This window comes from Dipodomys spectabilis, unplaced genomic scaffold, assembly GCF_019054845.1.
Source record: "Dipodomys spectabilis isolate Male_0828 unplaced genomic scaffold, ASM1905484v1 ptg000043l, whole genome shotgun sequence".
In the NCBI taxonomy this organism is placed as follows: Eukaryota; Metazoa; Chordata; class Mammalia; order Rodentia; family Heteromyidae; genus Dipodomys; species Dipodomys spectabilis.
This window is the reverse complement of record NW_024870720.1, coordinates 14,148,471-14,157,652: the sequence shown is the minus strand read 5'-3', so window position 1 is coordinate 14,157,652 and position 9,182 is coordinate 14,148,471. Positions and strand designations below refer to the sequence as shown.

The 9,182-nt window shown below is 49.3% G+C and overlaps 1 protein-coding gene across 1 annotated transcript; it reads right to left on the bottom strand.

Annotated features, from left to right (window-relative positions):
• Nucleotides 1-520: 520 nt before the first annotated feature.
• Rasl11b (RAS like family 11 member B) lies at nucleotides 521-4,864 on the bottom strand. The gene is made up of 4 exons (XM_042678233.1): nucleotides 4,583-4,864; nucleotides 4,167-4,223; nucleotides 3,035-3,111; nucleotides 521-1,979 (listed from the first exon to the last, which is right to left on the bottom strand). Exons 1-4 carry the CDS (start codon nucleotides 4,734-4,736, stop codon nucleotides 1,509-1,511), a joined length of 759 nt encoding a protein of 252 aa, XP_042534167.1. The 5' UTR covers nucleotides 4,737-4,864; the 3' UTR covers nucleotides 521-1,508.
• Between the last annotated feature and the right edge of the window lie 4,318 nt (nucleotides 4,865-9,182).

Here is a 9,182-nt window from a genome sequence, read left to right as displayed (position 1 = left end):
GAAGGTCTTTGGGCTCAAATGAGATATCTGGCCATTGTGGCACATGCTTTAGCAACAGCCGCACCAGTGGCTTCACCATGAGAATAAAAATTTTAGAAACAGCATACCCAAGAAGAGGCTTTTCCAAAACTACCAGGGAAACACTTCTTATGCTAGAAGCATGAACATCCTCGAAGATTTTTTGCTGAGATAAATGTGTAGTCTGCCCTTTGTCTTCGGTTGACCAGGAGAACCATGAGAAAATGGGTAGGGAGGAGGATGTGTGTCTCCTCATATAGATCTACGAGCTGTAATTCACAATCAGGGTTCTGAAAGTTATATCATTTGCTTGGCAAGCCGATTTCATCATCTATAAAATGAGGTAATAAAATAATTTGAGACTTAAGAGACAACCCCTGCAAGGCTCAGGTACTGACTCAGTGTGCCCAATAAGTGCATGCCATAAGTGTAAGTAATACTGTGTCTAAAAGGCAGAAGGTAAATGTTTCAATAAAGACCAAGACAGATGTTTACTCTTTTCAAATGAGATTTATTGTACATAAAATAAATTAATTACAGTTTCAGCCAAAGCATGAATGGCTTTTTAAAGTGCATCTGTATAGGGGATTTGGCAGGAAGCCCCTGTATCTGGTCACTGTAAGATAGTATTTTTGTATGTCAGCCACTCATAGCCATGACTCGGTCAGGCCTAGGAAGCAACCCAATGTCATCATCATGGGCCATTTTACACAAATTATACCAAAATCAATTGACACTTTTCTTTTTCTGGTACCTGATGTAACAGTTGAAAAAACAAACAAACAAACAGAACTATACAGTCTCACAGTTGGTCAGTTGGGATGGAAGTTCTTCACAGCTACTCAGCACATGCCCTGCTAAGCACACTACACCTTGTCGGGAGAGCCAGCACCTTCCTGAAGACCACAGCTCCTAGCCATCTGGACACAGAATCCTTTGACCCCAAACTCAACCTTTATTGAGGGTGGGAAGCTCTTCCTTGTTCTTAAAAAAGAAAATCTGGGAATCTTGTAAGAAATGGAGGTCCAGAGATGCAAATCATACAGGTAAGAGGAAAGCAATTCCTCCTCTTAGGAGAAAAAAAGAAAGAAAAAGAAGGAAGGACAGGATAGGGGGAGCATGTGACTGCATCATGTGTTCATTCATTCCACCTAAAACACAGCCATATGTGCGATGAACCTATAACTGATCATCCTTTACAAGGTAGTTAAGAAGAAAACCTAAACTGGGTCTGCCCCCTCCCCACTCAACAGGACAAGGAACAAAGTCCATGTGACAGATCCACAGTGGCCTGGGGTGCTCATTCAGGCCTAGTCTGTCTGCCCCCTGCTCCAGACACTTCCTCATCACTAGTAGTTCCACAGGCCCCAGGGCCTCTCTGTTCCAGCCCTTTCTGGAACCATGAACCATGGCCAGCATACAATAGTCCTGCACGGGAGGAACCTTAGGCCCTCTTCCTGGATGACCAAACCCCCTTGAATGGTCCTGCTTCAGACAGAGGTGACAGTCCTCACTTTGGCAGAGAGTGCTTGCTTGAACCTCCTCTTCAGGTCCTGCATGTTGGGGGACTTGGGCCTGGGAATGAGAGAAGTTCTCCGCTTCTCAGGGGTGCTGCTGGGCTGCTGTTTGTGACTCACTTCTTTGCAAAGGACGTGGAAAGCATTGTAGACATCGTTGTAATTTTCACTAACGGACACTTCATAGAAGGAGCAGCCCAGCATGCTGGCCAGCTGCAGTCCATGCTGGGGGTCAACCTGCTTGATATGTAACAGGTCAGCCTTGTTGGCCACAACTACCACGGGCAGCCGAGTGCCCAGGTGGAGCTGCTGGATGTGCTGGTGAAGCTGGCTAATGAGTTCGTAGCTCTTGTGGTCAGTGATGGAGAAAACCATCACCACCGCGTCTGCCCAGCGAATGCATCGGTTCAACTGCTCACTGCAGCTCAAGCCATTCTCATGGACCTGAAAGAGAGCGGTGAGGGCCAAGTGAGTGGCACGGAGAACAGCAAAGAGCCCTGGCCTGGTTGGACTGTGAGTTCAAAAGGGGCCTGCCACCGCAGTTCCAGGCTGCAGGTCAAAACCATGTTCCATCCCCACACACTTCAGCTTTCTTGACAATATGTTGACCCAGCTGCACAGAGTTGGAATAAATAACAGTGCAGCTCACCACACTCAAGTGGAAAATTGACCTGCAGAGAACTCCACGCAGAGAGACTTTGTAGTTGCACAAAATGGGAAATTAACTGGCTAGACAGTAAGTCTGGGGAAGTAAAGATAGGAGCTGGAAGCATTTAAACCTGGATAACCGCCCAGTTTAGGAGTGGGGGAGGAACCACTAGCAGGCTCTTTTTGTCTACAGAGAAACAACATCAAAGTGATTTTAAGTATTGAAGACTCTTATCTAGATGTTTGGTTTTCAATGTGAAAGACATATATGGTTTAAAATAAAAACACATAAATACATTTTTAAAAGCAACACCCTTTTTCACCAGAGCAAGGAAACTACCATTTGCAAGTGTTTGACTTTAGTTTTTCCTGTCCTGTAAAATCCTCCCATGCCACAGCCTCATCTCCCAAATTAGGCCAGGCCAAGACTGACCAACAGCCAGACACAAAGTGTCAAACAGGGGCTGGGAAGGTGGCTCAACGCTAGAGTGCTTGCCTTGCATGCATGAGGCCCTGGGTTGGATTCCTCCACACCACATAAGCAGAAAAAGCCGAAAGTGGTGCTGTGGTTCAAGTGGTAGAGCTCTAGCCTTGAACTGAAGAGCTGAGGGACAGCGCCCAGACCCAGAGTTCAGGCCCCACAACAGACACACACACACACACACACACACACACACACACACACACACACACACACACACACACACACACACACACACACACACACAGTGTCAAACAACATGTAAAAGTCTAGCCCTGATTCTCCAAATCCCTTTCTCCCTCTGGGAGGTACTTTGAAAACTGAGCATCTCCCCAGTCCCTCAGCTGCCTTCTATCTCCCAGCTTCTCACCTGAATGCCTGGAGTGTCTTGAACTTGAATCGCCAGCGTTTCACCTTCTATCTGGACTTGTCTTGTGTAGAGATTACCTAAGAAGGCAACAAAACGAGATTGTGGGTGTTTTTGTTTTTGTTTTGTTTCCTTTTCAAAATGTTAAAACAACATAGCCAGCTGTATTCAACACAGAAAGGCACACAGTGTATTTCTATGTATTGGAAATTTTCTCTAGATTAAAAAAGAAAGATCAACAGCCATTTTAAAACATCTTAGGATTTATTAAAAGCAGGGCAAAGTTGGTGAGATTTGGGAGACTGAAGTCTAATTTTAAACAGAGTTTTTGTATTTGAATACTTTCTTGAAGCAGAGTTCCTGTCTAGCATGTGTGGATTTTGTTTGACTTGGGTATATAATCATTCTTTGGCCACAGGTTAACATTTTGGCCACTATATATAAAAGATGAGTAGGCAAATATGGTTAGTAAATACACAGCTACTGGTATTACATTAAAGCAGAAGCTTTATCCTGGGGTGGCATATATAACATTTCGAATAATCTCCTATAGGGACTTCATTCTGCCTGTAGATTACTGCCTACGCTAACAGCATAGGTAGAAAGGTAGCATTTCTTAAAATCACCGCACACTTGTTCCTCTCATTTATTCAGGAACTCAGCCTCCTAAAACTCTGCCATCTAGTTATGTCTCTTTGTGAAGAAAAGAGAACTTTAGGTTTACAACTGCTGTCCTTTGGCCTTTGCTTTAAAAGGTCACTCTGAACGGCGGCGGGTGGAGAGGGAGGGGGTGGGGGAGGAGCTGGCTAGCTTTTTTTTTCTTTTTCTTTTTCTCTTTTTTTTTTTTTTTTATGACTTCGGCAGGCATGTTTTGAAGGGAGAGGCCCAGGAGTACAAAGGGTGCTTCCACCGGGGGTCCCTGCGAATACTTTCGGGCACTTGATAAGATGATGAATGGTCCCGGAATGGAACGAGGCCAGATGGCAGTCGCGTGGGGAGGGAGGGGGCACGGAGGGGCGCCCCGGGGCTGGGGAGGTGCCAGAACCCCCAGGCCGGACCCGGCCTGGGAGCGACCGAGACCGGGGAACGGCCGTCCTCGGGATCGCCTTTCCCTCCGGGCATTTACTTTGCTCACCTGCGTTTCTCTCGTAGTCGCCGATGAATCGCTTGGTGAGGAACCGGACCACCAGAGCTGCGGGTCAGAGCAAAGGAAAGGGAGCGGGGTTAACCCACTCGCAACCACGCTCCGAGCGCTCCCTGGCCGGCCACGCAGGGAAGTCCTTCCCGCGGCTCCCCGACCCTGCTTCCACCTCGGGAGGGTCCGGTGGCCCAGCCCCCCTCGGGGGCACCCCGAAGCCTCCCCGCAGGAGACGGTCTCCCCGGGGCGGACTCAGCCCCCGAGGCCCCGAGCCCCCGGTGCCAGTCCCGGCAGGTCTGCTGCGCTGGGCGGGAGGACGCGGGTTAACCGACCCCGCCCTCCCTCCTCTCGGTTACCCGCAAAGCCCGGGAGGGGGAGGGGGGGCAGACCCCCGGCCCGTGGCTCGGACTCACCGGTCTTGCCCACGCCGCTGGCCCCCACCACGGCGATCTTGACCAGCCGGCGGCCCGCGACCCCCAGGCAGCCGTCGGCGGCGGCGGCGGCGGCGGCGGCGCTGGCCGGGGTGGGGTACTCGGCGATGGTGCACATGTTCTGGATGAGGCGCATCGCCGCAGCGGCCGGGCTGCACCACGCGGGACCGGACGTGCGGGGCCGGAGGCGCGGGAAGGCCGGGGTGCGGCGCGCCAAAGTGAAGATAAAGACTATAAAAGTGAGGCGACCGGGGACGCGGTGCAGCGACCCGGCAGCTCGGGCTCGGCGATGGGACTGCCCGCGGCGGCGCGCCTGTTTTCTCCAGCGTAGGCCCCGCCCTCAGGCCTCACGGCCAATACCAGGGCTGCTCCCAGAGGCCACGCCCACTCCTCCTCGGGCCACGCCCCCGGGCGTTCGTGGGGGGCCTGTGCCGGTCCCCGTGAGACGCGGGGAAAACGGGGCCGCGAGGGCAGCCACGTGCGAGCCGGGGACCCGCGGCGCAGCCAATGGTGAGCGCTGCGCCCGATCCCGCTGCGCCCTCACGCAGCAGCCACTGTGGCTGCCGGCGTGAGGCCGTCTGGGACGCTAGGAAGCGGGCTGGGCCCGGGGCCGCGTGCGGCCGGCTGTGTCCGGCGGGGCATCGACCTCCCCGGGTCCTCCAGCCCGCGCAGTCCCCGCCTGCAGCCAGCCGCGGTCTCAGCCGCCGCCGCCGCTCACCGCCCCGGAACCCGCTCCCTGCAGACCGGGGCTCCGCGGTGGGCGGCCCCGGAGCTCCTGCCCCGCGGCGGGACCCCGGCGTCTGGCTCCTGCATGTTAAGGCGTAATTGCACGGATTTGAGTCCATCCTGGGTACACGCAAGGCCGTACAATTACACTCCGGTGGATTTGGGCTACCAGTGAAGTCCTTCACGAAGCCCCCCAGCACCACCCTGAAAGTAGGACATTGCACTCGGAGGCAAAAACAGAATCACCCGCTTTGCTCTAGACCGGGTTCTCGGGCCTTGGAAAGAGGGATAGCTCACAACAGGACCCAGTGCGTGTACTGCGCGCACACACACACACACGTGCGCGCGCACACGCACATACACATGCACACACGCGCGCACACACACGCACATACACACGCGCATACACATGCACACACACACGTGCGCGCGCACACGCACGCGCATACACATGCACACACGCGCGCACACGCGCGCACACATACACGTGCACACGCACATGCACACGTGCGCGAGAGCACACATGCACACGCTCGTGCACACACGCGTGCGCACACACGCGCATACACACGCACGCGCGCACATACGCACCACACACGCGCGCGCACATACACATGCACACACACACACACACGAGGCAGATCAAAAAGCAATGGCAGAACAGGCTTCGCAGTGCCCTCGCCCAATTACACCTTCCTCCAGCAGCTGTAAAATGGCAAGAAAACCATGACTCAGGCTGTGCTGTCTGTGGACGGAGGTGACCCGCCAATCAGGCAGGCCCACACTTAGTTTCTGGTCTCAAGGCACGTAAGAGTTAGTTAAAAGTGGCGTGATGCCAGGGAAGACGGGAGCCTCGCACTCATAAAATACCCAAGTCCAGCTCATCTTTAATAGCCGGCCAAATTCCTCCTCCGTGCAGCCTGCTGTCGCTGGAACTAACTGTGAAAGACGTCACCAGACACGTAGTCCGACCCCCGCCTGCTCTTCCAACCTGGATGAGGTCTCAAATGTTCCCAAAGCTTTTATCCTCAGGGTAAGACAAAACACATTCTGTGAGTCTGAGCATACTTACATTAAAAATGGAAATCTAAACTTGGAGCTGGGAGCTCACCTGTAATTCTATCTACTCAGGAGACTGAAATCTGAGGATTGAGGTTCAAAGCCAGCCTAGGAAGGAAAGTCCATAAGGCTTTTACCTCCAATTAACTACCAGAAAACCAGAAGTAGAGCTGTGGTTCAAATGGTAAAGTGCCAACCAACCTTGAGCAAAAAAGCTAAGGTACAGTGTCCAGGCCCTGAGGTCAAGTCCCAGTACTGGCACTAAAAAATAAAAGAAATAAAAGTGGAAATCTAAAAGTGAAATAAAACAATTCCTTTATCTATGCCTATCAGACATCTAATTTGAACCCCTCACACTATGGACTTAACACACCAGGTATTTGGCAGGATTTACCATCCTGACCAGTCCAGCCTCTCTGACAAACCCTCTTATCTATACAGTGTAGGGGATGCAGGAATTCAAAGAGAAACAGAATGATCATTTCAAGCTGCTTTGGTAAACAGTCTAGGATCCATGGCACAATGAGCCCAACATACAATCTGGACAATGACCATAATACAAAGATTGTCTTTCAGGGAGATCACTGGAATGAAATAACACAGCCACTGGAGTCAGAAGGAAAAAAACGATTTCCATTGCGTTGTGCCTTTCTGTGAGGCTTAAATCCAGCCTGAGTTTTGCCTGCCTATAAAATCAAACTCAAGAAGACTATAATTACAGGTAACCATGTACTTTTTACCCCCTCCCCCTACCAAGCCTGCAATTCTAACATGTTTACAGGGTAAAATAATTATGTAGTCTACAGTATTTAACTGCCTTACACAGAGAGGGGGAGCGAGAGACATGACAGAAGTTGTCAAGGGAATTTTGTTTTGAATCCGTTCAGCTTCCGAGCCTTGATTTTCATTGCCATAAAATGATACCAAACCTGTGATTTTTCTGTCTGCTTCACAAAGGCTGAATTTGGTATTTTTATTTTAGGCCTAAATGATCTGGCTGTGCTTTAAAGAACACAGAAAAAGACAGGAAGGAAAAATGGAGAAAAGAAATGAGTGCCATTCAAATTCCAAACCTCTGCCTCAGAGGCTCACCTTCATCCCATGATCACCCGAGAGCCCTTCTTGGAAGTTTTAGTTAATTTTTCAAGTTTTTTTTTTTTAATTAGGAAGGAAATAGGACAGGAGAAGTGCTATTTGTATGTTATGTATGTGTGTATATATAAGTATATCGTACATACATATATAATACACATAGACATAGACATGTGTATATACACATATACATATGCATTACATATGTGTGTCCATATATATGCATACACACATATACTCACAGATACATATATGTATACCTGTATACATATGCGTGTATACATATGTGTGTATACATACACATGTATTGGTGTATACATGTGTGTATGCATCTGTATATATACACACACAATATAGCATGTATCAGCACTCATCTCTTCTAAAATGTTTTCACATAGTACATCAATTTCTTCAGAACCCATTCCCATTGTGGTGGGGATGGGGGACAGCCTAGTTTTCCTTTTCTACTTTCATAAGCCTACGGGTCAAATGGTGCTGCTAGGTAATCCCTATTTCTCATTCCAGGGGTAGGTGCTATAGGGATTTGTCGATAGGGACAGTGATACTACTCTGTATGATTCGACAGTGGTGAATACGTGGTACATATACGTCCAAACTTATAGCAGGTGCAATACCTATAGGAACTATAATGTCAACTATAGGCTTTTTGGTAATAATGATGTGGCATCGTTGCTGCATTCATTGGGACAATGTGTCACTGTGGGACAAGTATTTTCCTGGGCAACTCAACCAGATTTTATTTGTGCTTTGTTTTGTTTTGAAGATTTCCTCTGCCCTCTTTCTCATTTTCAATAGCATAAATGAAACATAAAAGAAAAGGTGAAAATACTTCTCTTTTGGCATTGAAGGCCTGGGTAGAGCTAGGGAGTACACAAGAAATCTCTGTATCTTTCTTCCATTTTTGCTGCAAACCTAAAACCGCTCTAGAAAAAAACATCTATTTATTCAAGACCAGGGGGGGCGGAAATGTACACAGGGCATATGGTCAAGCTCTTCCTTTTTGCTCAGTCACACTATACCCCCGCTAAGAGATTGTGCAACCTAATAGAGCACTTCCTCGCTGATCCTTCTCTCTTGCAGCCTCCTTCCAGAAAGACAAGCTTTGGCATGCTCGCCGGCTTTCCATACTACTCATCTACTTTTGCCTTGCTTTTCATTTTCTCAGCAGTGGGCACATGCTAGTGAAGGACACAAGAAAGGTGGCTGCCCGTGACTTAGAATCGCACAGCATTGCCTGTGCTTCTGAATCGAGAACAAATTGCAATGAGAGTTTATCACATTCATTTAAAAAAAAAAAAATTTAAAAAGGGCCATGGCTCCAAAACAAACTTTGGATTACAGGGATTAGGAAATGAATTGTGTATTTCCTGAGAGATCTTTGAGGATGCAGCCAGGGACAGGACAGGACAGGCCTGGGGACTGTGGAAGAGGAGTAGTATCCTGTGTGGTAGACGTCTCACAGGCCTGCACATTCCAAGCCTGAGAGCTCTGCTGGCTCAGAGTGAGTGCCCAATGCGCTTTCTCATTCAATTTTTAACCTTCCTTCTGTCAAATCTGGACTGAAAGACAACTAGAATCCCTAGATTCAAAAGCAAACTAGGAGCAAAAGCAGATTAGAGCTAAACTAGATAAAGGGAATGCGCACGCGTACACACACACACACACACACACACACACACACACA